This window comes from Helicoverpa zea, chromosome 9, assembly GCF_022581195.2.
Source record: "Helicoverpa zea isolate HzStark_Cry1AcR chromosome 9, ilHelZeax1.1, whole genome shotgun sequence".
Lineage (NCBI taxonomy): Eukaryota > Metazoa > Arthropoda > Insecta > Lepidoptera > Noctuidae > Helicoverpa > Helicoverpa zea.
The window spans coordinates 12,290,160-12,306,338 of record NC_061460.1 but is presented as its reverse complement, the minus strand read 5'-3'; the positions used below and the strand labels follow the sequence as shown (position 1 = coordinate 12,306,338).

Sequence of the window (16,179 nt, the reverse complement as noted above, 5' to 3'; positions counted from 1 at the left end):
TATTATAATAAACGTGAAAGTAACTATCTCTATCTATCTGTCACGATTTCCTGTCAAAACTACTGAATGATCTAGAGCCTGTGAAAGGATATAGGCTACTCTTTCTTTGGGTGCAGAAAGTAGTTGCTTCAGGACGCAGGCGGTAAAGCGAGGAACAGCTAATATCTGTACAGTTGAAGCCTATATTTTCCTAGAAACAAAATCAAGGCAAATTCCTGAGCCTTCTTAATTAAATAACAAACTATAAACATCAAAATTATTCCTTATCTCTCAAAACCTAGTACTCATTTAAATACTCGTCCTAATTGTTTTCAATTAACCTGGATAGCAAGTTTCCATTAAAGCCGTCAGGCTGTAGATGATCCTCAGAGTTCAAATTAACTTCAAAGTTATATCTAACTCGGTTAGCTGAACTAACCCCGTTATTTGATAAGCTACACTGCAATTAAGCATCTATAGTTGCGTTTAACTGGCTTGTTAGTCTTAACTGTTGCTTGTGTTAATTTTGTGTATGATATTATAAGCATGAAGTCTATTCTAATGTTATAAGGCTGAAGAGTTTTTTTTTTTACCTATAGTTTATACGGTGCTTTTTATCGTGGTATGCGAAGTCGTTTCCTTAGAACACTGACTAAATTAGGGACAGAAGCTAGGGTGTAAAAATGATGCTACTTTTCAGGCTTTAGACAACAAAGTTGGGACAAAAAAGTGTTAGGAAACAACCGATAAAGAGCCATTTATTTTATATTCCACCATGATGCGCAAAATAGAACAAAAAATACCCGATATTGTGTGAATTTTTTTTTGACAATGAATTTCAGCACAAATGTCCAATTTGCACTAACAAAGGCATCGTATGTCAATACGTTAGTCAGAAATGGATTTATTTTAATAGATCGTTTATAATCCGTGGCAGAATGCCAGGTTGTTGATTGAAAATCGGCTCTTCGATGGCTGAAAACTTGTATTTTCAGTTTTTGATGTAAAAATTTGGGGTGCAGTGCCAGAGTGTGGTATTGAAATAGATGATGCGGAAAATAAAACGTTTTGTAGTATTTTTGTTTTGTAAATGATATGACAGCTTGAACGATTTGGCTGGTGAGGTCAGACAGAGGAAACTCCAAATAAAATTTGAAAAGAGTGAACGATGACGATGACATGATTTTGAGTTGTCCAAGTGACCATATCTCTCTCTCAATGATAATCGCAAGTCTTCCTAAGAGTATATAAAAAAAAAAATCTGTTTTAGTGATGAACTTTATTTTGTGTAAAGTGCGATATAAATATTCCATTACATAATCTATTTTGTAAGGGATAATAATATGTGACAGTCCAACTAGTGCTAGAACATTTTGTTCTTGTCTATCCTACAAACTAAGCAACAACTACGATGCCTACTTCACTAGATTTTTATGTTTCATTTTGAACACCAACCTGTAACAAAAAAGACCCTTTCACCGAACTTCCAAAATACCATCAATCTTTCTTCAGAAGAGAACCCTACCTCTCAACCAGCATGATTACTGTAGCCAGCATGTACCCTCCCAGGAGGAGTATGAAGGCTGGTGCTGCTCCTCCCAAAGCCAGGGCTCGAGGAGAACTGCCCTCGCACTTGACCTCAAACGATGATCTGCGGAACTGTATGCAGGTGACTATGCCTTGCTCTGATAAGCGCATTAGACTGGAAGTTAAAGATCATGTTAAAAGTCCAGATCCAGAAAATGGATAAAATAAGCGTGTAATGGTGTCAATTGGTGTCCCATCAGAGGTCAATTAAGATGAAGAGTGTGTTTGTTAACTTAGAACTTAGAACCTACTGGTCTAATATCATAAAATACTTCTAGGTTAGATAAACCGTTTATCGGAATAGGCTATTTTGTACTAAAATCCGAGTATGCTAAGGAGTTCCCATGAGACGTGGGTTATATTGCCAATGGAAGCCAGTGAAAATTATCTGTGATTCTTCTGATATATAGGGGACATACTATGAAGATTATTTCATATGAAGTAGTCTATAAACAAAAATGAAAATGCTACCTCCAAGTCATAAACTCCTTATAAGGGCTATGTTTCTGCAGACACGGATGCAGCAAGGTCTTCTCCATCGACTGCAAAGACCCGAGCTCACATAACTCGCTTTGCGAAAACGTTCGTGATATCAATGCGTTGGCGCTGTTCACTTCTGTGTGATAAGCGTAACCTGCAAACAGATGTTCATATAAAAGCATCCCCATTGATGATAAAATACCTACCTTCGGAGACCAATAGCACTAGGTACTTATAAAATGAAATCGTCTGCTGCGTCTGTCCTTCGGTCTTTTCGTGATAAACTCAAAACCATTGCACGTATTTACCTGCGGTTTCCATCATTATATAGAGTAGTAAGAGAGTAAGATTCAGGTGTGTGTACGACCGATTGAATAATGACTTAATGCTGCATGAGACTGTTACAAAACTTAGAGAATGTTGACTTAGAAAATATTACGGTTTTTATTGTACGGGACAAAAATTACTACAGAAATGAGACATCCTCATTTATCTAGCAAGACCCGAAAGGTTTTGATGTCTATCGAACTTTTTGTACTCGCAAATTGATAAACGTAACCTCAATAGCTGCTCAGAAGCTGAAGATTGATAAAAGAAACAATTCAATGCCAACGTTCTTATAGAAAACTAATATCGAAAATTCGTTCAATGTCTTTCATACAAAGCTTTCGTACAAACCTAATACCATAGAAAAACGATCCCGGTCGTAGTAAATTACACCAATTTATAACGGAAACTCCAATTTCGGATCCCCATGTACAAAAACGTACCCCTATCTGACTGAGTTGTGGGAACATCTATCCTGGCACTCTTTTAGATCCAGTTATTATTTTAGACATTGTTTCAACGCTATACGTTAAGATAGAGGTGTTTCCGACAGTTTCGCCTCCATCCTTGTGGACTACTTCCAATAGCAGCCCGTGTCCGCCTGGGCGTTTCATCTCAATCGGTTCAGCTGTTTTAGCGTGATTGCGAAACACACAAACTGAGTTACTTCTGCATTTGTTATATTTAGTATGGATTTCAACCATGTACCTACAGGCACAGTTAAAAATACATGTGTTCCAATTTTAGAACAAACAAAAGTGAGGACATATTCGTCCAGTTCCGACTCCAAATATCGAGTGTATCGAAAGAGACCCTTTTCTAAGACGGGAATATACTAACCTCCTTTTTGCACCATTTTGATCCCTTGAACCAAAGGCTCTAGGAGAGGAGCATTTTTCTTTTTATTGAACACTTTCTTTTGACGCAGTTCATCTTCAATGGGCGCGTTCCTTTTGTTAAAGTAGTATGATGGGGACTGAAAGTTTACGGGATTTGCGGCTGAATTATTTAATGGATGCTTTGTGCGGGATATTTTGTAAGTTCGGTGGAAGATTAGAAGTAGAATGTTGATTTATTGAACGTATTATTGGTAAATTATATGTTCACTGATTTGCAGTGGGTGGAGAGATTTTTTTCTTATAATAACTAGATTAATATTAGTTATTGTTTCTGAAATTGCATGCCAAAGTATAGAAGTAAATATCAAAGCTGCCTCTTTGTTCATAAATATGAATAACACATATTTTTTTTTTACTTAAAATGTTCTCTAACTCTGGATATCACTCATTCAGAATTTTTAAGTACTGCTAGGACCAGCCAAAGCCAAGTCAATGTACACATACCTGTAACCAAGACCTGGTATATCCGATATCCTCATAGATGAGCTCCAGTGGGCTTTCCAGGAGCTCTTTCAAGGAGTTGATGGAAGGTGGAGGTCCGTTCAGCAGCCAGCTCACCACGGAACTGGTGTAGTAGTTGTATAGTAGCACGCACGAGAGACCGGTCACCAGGATTGTTACTTTACGAGCTGAAGGTGGTAAATTGAAAAGACATAAAAAGGTAACTAGTTGAGACGTAGATGATGACGATGATGGAATAGAGGGTGATGATAAAACAAGACGTGAAAAAGGTTGCATTCAGAGAAACTTAATAATGGTTATTATGCAAATGAAATAAGATGACCCTTATATGAATAGTATGATATCCAGACTGTGTTTAAAACAGTCCATTCCAGTCCAGTCCATTATGACAAGTAAGATTGCTGAGCACTTTTAAATACGAGACCAAGAATGGTATTAAAATCGGATGGTATAAAAAGCAATGACGCAGATACCTTCCAAATACTAAAGTTATTCTAGATCCATCAAATAGAGCAGAAAACGTTTGTTCAAATTCTAATTTTGGAAACTGACATGAATCACGATTAAAATTAACTTTAATAACTTTGCTCGATCGAGTTTCTTTGTTCCCGATATCAAAGAAACTGATTCGAATACCCTTCGATGTTATTAATGGATCGCTTTTGAAAGTTATATAAGTATCAAAAAGTGTTTTACTGGAAACTTATTTTTCATCGCATTGTCATTCGTCATTGATTGTTTTGTCAGTGCCAAATATATTTTCCAAATTCCGATAATATAAAAATGGTGAGAATAAACGACGCGTTTTGCAATGTCGCGGCATCGCACCGACATCCTACACACAATTCTTATATTTTATTTAGGCCTCACAAAGCTTTGGGATGTCGCGTTGTGTCGCGCAATCGGCAAACGCGTGTGACCTCACCGTTAAACATGACAAACATACAATATAGATGTTACCGTAAGATTACAAACATCGTTAGATTACAATCTATCTCGAGAGATTGTAAACTGTCGAATTATTGTGAACCGTAACATCTGATTGCAATTTAACGCATTATTTTTCGCTATATTATAATCTGTCGATGAGAAATTGTCAAATTGTCAACTGTCCGAAAGCTCTCTCTGATTGGTCAGTCTTTTTGTAAGATCGACCAATCACGACCAGCCGTTCTGTTCCCATGGAGTTCCCGTAGAGTTAGGAATGAAATAGAGGTGTCAGTTAAATAAAATAAATGCTCTTCAAAAATTCTTCAAGTATTAAATTTATATAAAAATAACTCTTATAAAAATACAGTTAGGTATTTTGTCTTCAAATACAAACTAATATTTAAAAATAAAATAAAAGGGGTGCTAATTAAACAGGCTTCTTTTTAATATCATTATTCGCCCCCAAAAATGTATGTTGCCTTCTAAATTACTAAGTCAGCCACAATTAATAAAGCGTCGAGCATCTAAATAATACTATCTTAGCCACGAGTTATCTTCCACTCTAAATACAACTCAGCATGATGGTTATTTTTTTGCATCTAAATTTGTAGCATGCATTCTAACAGTAAACTTCTTAAATACTATTAAATGACATCATAAAAATATTTATTTACCTTCTAATTTTTTAACTCGTACCTACTGAGTTTTTTGTTTAAAATATAACACATCCCATATTAATTGACCCAGCATGGAAGTAAGCATGCAACATGCAGCAAGCATAACTTCTGTCACGGCTCCGGCGCTGCGGGGCTCCGGCGGTCCCATGCGAGTTTATCGTCGCAGATGGTTTTCACGCTCACCACCGCAGCTTCGGCTTGCTGGCCGGCTAAGCCGGCCAGCCTCAGCCGCGGCGGCGAGCGCTGAAACTACCTGCGCCTCAGCTCGCAGGCCGCCTCGCCCCTCCGCGCCTACGCGGTTTTGAATTGCACTCTAGGGGTAGGGCAGACAAGACTACGTGGAGTCGGTTTTGCAGCGATTCGTTTTCGTCACTAACTTCAATTTTTAATACAATTTTTAATTGTGTGTAATTTGAGTCTTAAAAATTAAGTAAAATTTTTGATTTTATAAAAAATTAAACCGTCACTTATTTTTGCACGTCAAAGAGCTGTGACACCGGGAGTTGCAAAGAACATTGTCTTTTTTGACGTTCTACCAATCAGCGCGCAAGATGCATTCCGTTCTACGCCAGTTGACAATTTGACCGCTCTACATCGCTCTCGATCTTACAAAAAGACTGACCAATCAGGGAGAGCTTTTGGACAGTTGACAATTTGACAATTTCTCATCGATAGATTATAATATAGCGAAAAATAATGCGTTAAATTGCAATCAGGTGTTACGGTTTACAATAATTCGACAGTTTACAATCTCTCGAGATAGATTGTAATCTAACGATGTTTGTTATCTTACGGTGACATAGATAATACAAACACACAAGTCTTTAAGAATAATTTAATTCTGTTACCTGTAGAAATTCTCTTTGTACCACTATCATCGATATCTTGGAAGACTGAAAGAAGAAACAAAGAATTAATTTGTTTTAAAATCCCTCATCAGAAATTCGAACCTCTATCAAAATCACACATACATTGCTGGCATAAAGAAGCAACCACAGAAAAGACGGCATACTGAACAGACGATGGACGTTGTTCTAACAATGCTGACAGTAACAGGAGACCTGCACATAGTGTGGAGACCCCAATGACACTCCACCATGCCGTGGTACTGAGTGGTCTTAGAAATTGGTTCTCAAACTTTCCGGGACCCATTGTCGGTATTCTGTAGTAGTATCGTGTTCTGGAAGAAAATTTCGTGGTAACAAATATTGCTATAAATAAACTGCTGGATGTAGTGAGAGATATAAGGATACCTCTAAGGTACATGATATTTCGGACTAGGTACTTACAACTGGATGATAAGAAATAGACCAAAGATACAATACATGTATTGATGAAAAAGAGTAATGACTGCTATATAGGATAATGATTAGACCAGATAGGATGAAATACATAAGGAGTCCCAATAGTATAACGTAAAACTGGTCAAAGCAGTTCAGTTACAGAACTTTATCATAACAGCCGAGATTCTAATTAAAGCATTCGATATTCATGAGCGATCCCAATTTGTTTACTTTATGTAAATACGACATTGATAAAGAAAAAGTCGGCAAAAAATTCTAATGGGAAAAATGCGAAAACCATAGATTTACAAAGAGCGATTTTACATAATATAATGGATGTGAATTTTAATTCAACAACCGGAATTGTATTTGCATTTCAGAGTCTGATAATTCTTTTGCTGCTTTGTTTACGCTATCTACGTTATGTACAAAGAATAATATAATGTAAATAGGTTCTATAATCTCTCTGGACAACATAGGAATAATAATCCATGTTCTCCAGAGTATTGTATAATTTTAATCCTAAAATTATTGGCTTCCACCAATGGTTTCACCCGCACCACGAGGGAATGCTTTCCGCACTAGAAGTAGCACTAAAAGCCGGATAGACAGACATAGTGCTAAGTCCTACCAGAAATGGACTCCTGCGTAATTGGGAAAGGGCTAGGCAGATAATAACTTACTCGATAGATGTTAGAGGTGGATTTATCACGTCGATTCTCTCGTAGACTGTGGACAGACCACGTATGACCGGTGACACATCCTGTTCTCGAAAGTATAAAGAGTTGGAAACTACCTGTAAAATTGAGCAAATTAGGTTCTTTACTTCTAGTATCTTTTTCACTAATTAGTGGCAATTGTAGCAAGGTTTCATCAAATATATTTGCTTATTGGATATGCTTGCGTATGTGCGTACGTTTTGAATAGCGTGAAGATATAGAAGCTAACTCGAAATGGCAAAGTATTTGATCTGACAATAATCAAATAGTATAGAAAATAATGTAAGCAAAAAGTAAAGAAAATTATGTAAAGCAAGGTAGATAAGGGTGTAACAAGTAAAATACCTTTGAGCTGTTCTTCTCATAGCTTCCAATCCATCTATCGGTAATCGTGGAAACATATCTGTAAATTAAATATTATCTTTATTGAGGCTATCCAAGCTGTACTTTCAGAATCTATAGATAATTCACCCATGTTTCTTTCAGACGGCCTAGCTTTTTCTCTTGACTTTACCCAACAATTGCGAAGAGTCCATTTACCTGATATTATGTATTTTGGCAACTATGTATAATATATCTGTAGGCATTTGAGTAATCATGGCCACTCCAGGAACTGGTTCCGGACCCGTTAGCGATTCCAGATCGAAGTTCTTTGAGGCTCTCTGAACCTGGAAAGAAAAATAAGTATTTTCTTGAACAGTGGATTTTAATGAATTGGAAAGCTCATGACGATAATGACTATGGATAAAATTAGTTCAAGGACTTTTGCGCTTTAACTTTTGTAGTACAATGAACAACGTGCAATATTATATTTTTACCTGAACGTGTAAGACACTAACAGCCTGCTAGGGCTGCTCTCTTATATGAGAATCCATACAGTAATTTTTGAGTTTGTCACATACAGAGTACACGTATACAGTGTCACGTACTTTCTACAATTTATTGTTAAATTTTCGAATGATGATGTGAGATACTATACTTACAACCAAAATCATCCTCATAGATATATTCTGGAAATCCCACCGTCGATAATATTTGTATCCATTTAGATTAATATTCAAATTAAATCCGTTTTCATGACTCCAGACACCAATTTCGTTTACAATCAAATTACCACCCTGTATTTTTCCATAGTTGTAAACTTCGTAGAGGTTGTAACTGATGTTACCTTAAAAATAAATAGTGATTCCGTTTTGGACCCTGCTGGATTACTAACGTCTCGTTTAAAAAAAAATGAAAAAGTTTTTAGGATAAATAACTTATTAAGCTACAATTTGAGCCTAACTTATTTAAAATAAAAGGTCTTCTGAATTTTGAAGAATGAAGATTTCTAGATTGACTTCTCTCTTTCCTTAAATTATCAAAGGCATGTATATTGCACAATTGCTTTAAATGACAATTTGAAAGTAGGCCTGTGTTTTTTACATTAGTTCATTAATTCATTAGCAGCGTTATGAATGCTGTGTTTTATTAGAGGATTAGCAAAGACTATTCGTACCTCCAGTCCAGTATTGATGCCTAAACCTCTTATTATCCAAAACTTATTAGCTATCAAATATCCTCTTCATGTACGTAAGTAAGCGTGAAGATATTATATTGATAAGATCTTAAGTCCTACTTTCACACATCGTCAATCTATTTCTTAGATAACACCCTTAAGTTCTCGTAATGAACCTTTTTCTTTCAGTAATTTATCTAATTCCCTTACTTTTATCTTTTTATCTTTGGTATAGATGGCTGACAATTCAAGTGACTAAGCTATAAAGGGTCTATTGTCATCAATTTGGTAGAAAATTAAAGCAATTGTGACCTTTTTTGGTGGCTTAGTGCCAGCAAAAAAAGCTATCGTAAATATGTGGACATATGCTTTTTTATTGACATTGATCCCATGATTATATTGTCAGTTGATCCATCTATATTATGATGCCATTATGCCAGAAATGTTTGTAAAAACTAGCCCTTTTCTAAAGTTTCACCATGTTTTCAGAAGGCCTTTTGCACACACTGGGAATTTCTTACGTGTTCTGCGCTTTTCTCAATTTTGCCATGAATGATAGCTTAGCAATCTTACAGTCAGACAGCTACAATACATATTAATAAGGATAACAGACAGGATACTAACTATCCCTAGTGAAGGAAATAAGATTCTATACTGGCATGAACAGGCAACATTGTAATTTCCTTTCCCTTTATAGCGGTGCATCCGCGGTTGCTTATATTATGTGTGAGGGTTTAGTTTCATAGTGTCACTGGTTTGAGTGGAAGCAGAAATGTGCAGTTCCGGGGTTGGGTATCCAGTTTGGGATACTGTTAATTATCTAAAGGAAGATTTAATTTGGCTATGGCTTCATAACTAACATTTCGTTGGTTGTTAAATACTATTTCAATGACACAGTTTTATTTTATACATTTCACCCATGTCCCGCGGATATTTCATCTCGTACTCACATAGAATACAGCCTTTGTTACCCGAGATTATTGTAGCTCCCCAATTTGTTTCAATAGATTCAGTAATTTTGGAGCCTTTTAGGCTGCTTAAATGCAAACAAAAAAGATCTATATTACTTTGAATAGGTACCTATGTATACAATTTTAAAAACTATTTACCTTTCTCAGCAACCACAATATCAGCATCTACACTTATATTCAGGTTACTAAGTATATCAATCACTGTTGTATTACGATCTTCAAAAAGAACATCCGATTCAGTATCATTATATTCTTCAATTTTAGCTTTATCATCGTCTATAAGGAGCCATTTATGATGTGAGTCTAGCCACATGTTTTGGGAAGCCTGAAATTATAATTGGTTACTTGCGGATAATTTTATAATTCTGTCTGTTATTTTTTTTTTTGTTTATTTTTAGACTACTGAACCTGTTTGGAAACTTCTTCTATTGTTAGTGAGTCACACCTTCCGAGTAACATAATCTATATCATAAAATATTTTATGCCGGTACTGGGAGTAAGGGGAGAACGGTTATAACATCCCAACCAGCCCAATTGTCAACCTCACCTGCCCGCGTTGGTGGTTCGTATGAATAGCCAACGGCGATGGAAATTAACCATCGCGGTGCACCCTGCTAGATAACAGACGAGGCTCTGGCGACCGAGCAAATGGCGGTATATCCATACACCTGGCCGGACAACTGGTTAGATGAGGCTTCAGCGGCCTTGAGGGACAAATACCCTCTAAAATGTTTGGTGCAGAAAGCCACGGGAGACTACTGCACTACGTTCCCACAGAAAGTCGTCACGAAGGTACAAAATAATAATGAAAGGTGGCCATGCGATCCGCTTAGCAACCGGCGCCGCGCTGCGTCCGGGGCAGATGGTGTTAAATGGGATACCGGCCAGAATGGTGTGGGAAATCAGGCATCGTCTGGAAATTGGACTACTGGAATCTCTTCTGCTGTGAAGATGCGAAACATTCAGAGGATTGGTACGTGGAATGTGCGCGGATTGCTTCAACCAGGCAAACTTACCATTCTAGAGAGGGAGATGGTACGATGTAAAGTGGACATTTGCGGTTTAAGTGAAACGCATTGGAAGGGCAATGGTCATTTTCATACTGATAAACACACTATCTACTTTTCTGGAAATGACACTGTCAGCAGAAATGGAGTCGCCTTTATTATACCCAAGAAGAGCAGTAAATGTGTGATAGGATATGAACCTGTGAGTGATCGAGTGCTGAGTATTAAACTCATGGCGAAGCCGATCAATTTGAATATCATACAAGTGTATGCTCCGACTAGCACTGCAGGTGACACTGAAATAGAAAACTTCTACACTGAGCTGCAATCTACCATAGCCAAAGTCCCCAAAAGGGAAATATTGATAGTAATGGGTGATCTAAATGCGAAAATAGGAGCACATGCTGATCAGTTTAGTCAATGCGCTGGTAAATTTGGACTGGGTCAACGAAATGAAAGGGGTGAAAGACTCATCCAATTTGCCGCCGACAACAGCATGGTGATTTCTAACAGTATATTCCAACACCACCCAAGAAGACTTTATACATGGGTTTCACCTGATGGCAAATATCGAAACCAAATCGACTACGTTATGATCAGTTCGGGATGGAAAACATTCGTAAGAAATGCTCACACTCTTCCCGGGGCTGACTGCGGAACGGATCATCAACTTCTCGTAGCAAAAGTTCAACTCAAGCTTAGAGCAGCTAGGAAAATTGACAAATTAAAAAGAATCCAGCCTACGGACAAATCTAAATTCGTGTCTGTAGTTGAGCAAAAATGGCATCAGTGGACCGAAATGGATACTCAATCAGCATCGCCAAATCAGATGTGGAGTCAGGCTAAAGAGCTACTCCAAAACGCTGTAGCAGAATCAAAGCCTACTACATCCGTTCGAAAACGTCAGCACTGGATGACTGATGGAACTTTTGCCCTTGTGGAAGAAAGAAGGAACCTAAAGGCTCAAGGAGCGAACATCAAGATCTTAAATACAATATCAGCTCGTATACAGGCAGCATGTAGAAGAGATCATAATAAGTACCTCCAAGATCTGTGTGCAGAGGTTGAAGTTCATGCGGATAGACACGAAACAGCCGACTTGCACCAAAAGATAAAGTCCATTACGAAAACCCACTCTTCTAAAGCATGGGCTATAGAAAATCCACAAGGTGTACTGGTGACTGAGATAGGTACAATATCGGAAACCTGGAGGGACTATTGTCAATCTTTATTTAAAGATCCTCAAGCCCATAATTATCTTTCAACAGAGCCTAAGGACGAAGAAATAGAGCCAAATATACTGAAGGACGAAGTGCGAGCCGCTATTAGACACCTAAAAAGCGGAAAAGCCACAGGAGGGGATTCTATACCGATTGAAACCATCAAAGCATCAGGAGAGTATGGTGTCGAAATCTTTCATACCTTGTGTAACAAAATTTGGGAAACAGGCACATGGCCCCAAGAATGGACTCACACGGTCTTCGTTCCTCTACATAAAAAGGGCTCCACTAAAATATGCAGCAACTACCGCTTAATTGCCCTAATATCTCATGCAAGCAAGATCCTACTGCATATTTTAAATGAAAGATTAAAGTCTTACTTAGCCAAGGAAATTTCTCCTGAACAGGCTGGCTTTGTGAAAGGGAAAGGCACTCGTGAGCAGATCTTGAACGTGCGCCAGATTATTGAGAAGGCCAGAGAATTTAACAAACCTCTCTATATTTGTTTTGTTGACTTTTCAAAGGCGTTCGACTCAGTGAGGTGGCCGATACTTTGGGATACTCTTTTGGCTATGGGAACACCTAAACATCTAGTTCACCTTCTTAGGAAGCTTTATGAAGAAGGAACAGCTTCGGTGAGAACAGACGACGTCTCATCACATAATTTTCATCCAAGTGCCGGGGTCCGTCAAGGCTGTATTTTATCACCACTTCTGTTCAACATCTACACAGAACTCATTATGAGAATAGCACTCGAGAATTGGTCAGACGGAATCGCTATAGGAGGTTACAAAATATCTAATCTGCGATATGCAGATGATACAACTCTATTTGCATCTAGCATAGATAAAATGGAGTCCCTGCTGAACAAAATGGAGCATGTTAGCCTTGATTTCGGACTGAAGATCAATCGCAGCAAGACTAAAGTTATGATTGTCGATAGAGCTAATAACAACTCGCCCGAAGTCACTGAAATTGCGAATTGCAACGTCGTACAATTATATATCTACCTTGGGACACTAATCACCAACACAGGCGGATGCGCGGATGAGATCAAACGACGCATGGCTATCACCAGGTCCTCCATGGATCGGCTCAGGAAAATATGGAGAAACAGGAAAATTACAACGGCCACCAATATGAGACTTGTTAAGGCACTTGTGTTTCCCATTTTTCTTTACGGCGCAGAGACATGGACGTTGAGGGAAAGTGAGAAAAAGAAGATAGACGCTTTGGAAATGTGGTGTTGGAAAAGAATGCTTGGAGTATCGTGGACAGAATTCCGGACCAACGCATCTATTATCCAAGAACTCGGCGTCAAGCAGCGTCTATCTTCCATCGTCCAGTGTCGAATACTCACTTTCTTCGGACACATTACACGTCGAGAGGGCGTTTCTGTGGAACGACTTGTGGTGCAGGGGAAAGTTGAAGGCACAAGAGCGCGCGGCAGGTCACCGATGCGTTGGGCTGACCAAATAAAAACGGCACTCAATGGTCCACTTCACGAATGCGCAAGGAGAGCTACAGTGCGAGAAGAGTGGCGACGGATTGTGAAGCTTGCTACCACCCCTGATATGACGACCACGACCACTCTGCCAAGAGTGTGACGACAAAGAAGAAGACTGGGAGTAGTTACCACAGGAAGAGGTGAAACCGCGGGAAAACGGCTAGTACCTAAGTTTATATGGAGCTTATATCTAAATTCAATCAGGTTGGTTATAGAAATCTATCGTACATAAGTTTTTATAGGTAATAATGTAATGTAACCTTTATGAGTATTCTATTCCGTTACATGAGTGCACTTTGAAACTTTCCTAAAAACATTTTCAAACTATCGGTGGATAATCAATTAGAAGATAATCTCGGGTTCAGGATCGGAGTCACGTGCGGGATTTAGACGGTGGATAAAACTGGGTCGGTGTATCCGTTACTTCATTATGCTGTGGTGCAAGAGGAATTTCAAATTTTTTAGTGCAGAAAAACCTTCGAGCATTTATTCACTTTTCGAACGGTAAATAACTATATAATATGTAACTGTATACATTTAGCAATAAATAAACAAATGAATATTATTTGAGACAGACCTCAAAAACACACGTCCTTTGCCGCGTACTGTGTGCGTTAGAAGTAATGACGCAGCAATCTTAATAGCAACGTATTTCTATCCGTTAGATTTGAAGAACCCTTTATAGAACCTAATGATATTGGTATTTTTTTAAGTAATTCGGAGACAATTGATTGATTTGAAATCTGTGTAAGACCTTTCCAGACTGCAAACTTTTAGGCGGCCGATAGTTTGATTGGACTCTTATTCAGTAGAGAGATGAATGCCCGAGCACATTTTGACGATCATTATATTGACCGATTAAATATAATAAAATTATACTCACAAAATACAAAACATCTTCGGCCATGTCACAATTAGTATCAATAATGACTCCAAGACCATACGTTTTGCGACGCAAGCAATTTTCAACTCTATTGTAGTTAACTTTAGAACGGAGAATTGATGTTTCTGATGCGGCTATGTTTAATGTTGATGCTGATTTTGAATATTGAAGTGCCCCTAGAAATAAATATTAGTTTAAGTTACAGTACATTGGGTAGTGTCGTTTAAGTACATTGGTACATTTAACCGACTTCAAAAAAAGGAGATTCTCAACTTGACCTGTATGTGTGTGAATAATGAAGAACAATAATGATATAATTACTTTTTAAGTATATCTTAGACACCATTGATTGTTTTGGATGGCACGTTAAACTGTAGGTCCCTGCTGTCATTGAACATCCTTGGCAGTCGTTACGGGTAGTCAGAAGCCAGTCAGTCTGACACCAGTCTAACAAAGGGGTATCGGGTTGCCCGGGTAACTGGGTTGAGGGGGTCAGATAGGGAAGTCATCTCCTTATAAAGCGCTGGTACTCAGCTACATCCGGTTAGACTGGAAGCCGACCCCAACATGGTTGGGAAAAAGGCTCGGAGTATGAATAATTATAATTACTTACAAGAACTGTATTTTTCACATGTCAACAAGCATACAAACTTAACATCTCTGTATTTAAAATATTTAATACCAAGCTTCAAAGTATTTTGGTTTAGACCAAAAACTATATAAGGGAATATTAACGCTAATAATATTTGATACGAAATCATAATGTTTTGATTTCTACTTGAAACAATAATAAAAGTGGGTGGTTTGCTTGTTTACCTTTTTATATATATTTTTTTGCAAACCTACTTATATCACGTATACTTATTTTATGTAGGTATGGTCAAGAAAAAAAGCCTTAAAAAAGCCCTAAAAGAAAAAAGTAAAACCTTTTTAAATTTTCAATTTGAATATACTTTTATTTTTTCACATAAATCATACAATATTATATAACAGTTAATATTCTCCCAACAACAAAAAAATACACAGTATGCACATAATTTAATTAAAACAACTCCTAGGTTTACCTTCTATTCATTATTTTACTATAGTTCGGCCATTCAGAGAATGCGTTCCTGACACGTCGCGATTGAACTGACGACGTAACTTTGCAATGGCGTTGCAGTTACGATAAAAATATTTTTGCTGGTTGTTTACCGTTTTAACAATTGAGGAGCATTAAAACAACATTATTATATCAATAATCAATGAATGTTATTACGTCGTCAGTTCAATCGCGACGTGTCAGGAACGCATTCTCTGAATGGCCGAACTATAACTACATGTTTTATTCTTTAAAAAGATAACAATGAGCTTTCCAATGAACGGACGCACCTATTCTTGACCAGAAAAAGAAAAAAAAAAACTAGATTCGCGATCCAATTAATTTCTACGTTTGCGAAAGCTAATAAAAACAAATACCTACATGTTCTTGGAAATACCCCGTTAATGGAATACCAAGCTAACAGAAAAAAAGCTTGCAAAAAAACTACACGGTTAAATTAATTATTTTAGCTGGTACTAATTGTTTTATGAAACTTCACCGGCATGAATTAGGAATTGTTAATCTCATCATGTATACAGCCGTTAACAATATCTATCTATGTTTTGTTTTGATAACTAGAGATAGAATTTTGAGACTGGCCTCTTACTAGCTAGGTAAAATTCTGAATAGAATAGTTAAATAAATATAATACTAAGGCAGAATATTGAG

The 16,179-nt window shown here is 37.5% G+C and overlaps 1 protein-coding gene across 1 annotated transcript; it reads right to left on the bottom strand.

Moving 5' to 3' along the window:
* Positions 1–1,394: 1,394 nt before the first annotated feature.
* LOC124633121 (ionotropic receptor 75a-like) lies at positions 1,395–15,190 on the bottom strand. The gene is made up of 14 exons (XM_047168218.1): positions 15,043–15,190; positions 14,430–14,605; positions 9,951–10,137; positions 8,327–8,511; positions 7,884–8,011; positions 7,689–7,746; positions 7,308–7,420; positions 6,313–6,521; positions 6,190–6,234; positions 3,717–3,901; positions 3,214–3,349; positions 2,038–2,200; positions 1,505–1,681; positions 1,395–1,434 (listed from the first exon to the last, which is right to left on the bottom strand). Exons 1-14 carry the CDS (start codon positions 15,188–15,190, stop codon positions 1,395–1,397), a joined length of 1,950 nt encoding a protein of 649 aa, XP_047024174.1.
* Positions 15,191–16,179: the final 989 nt, after the last annotated feature.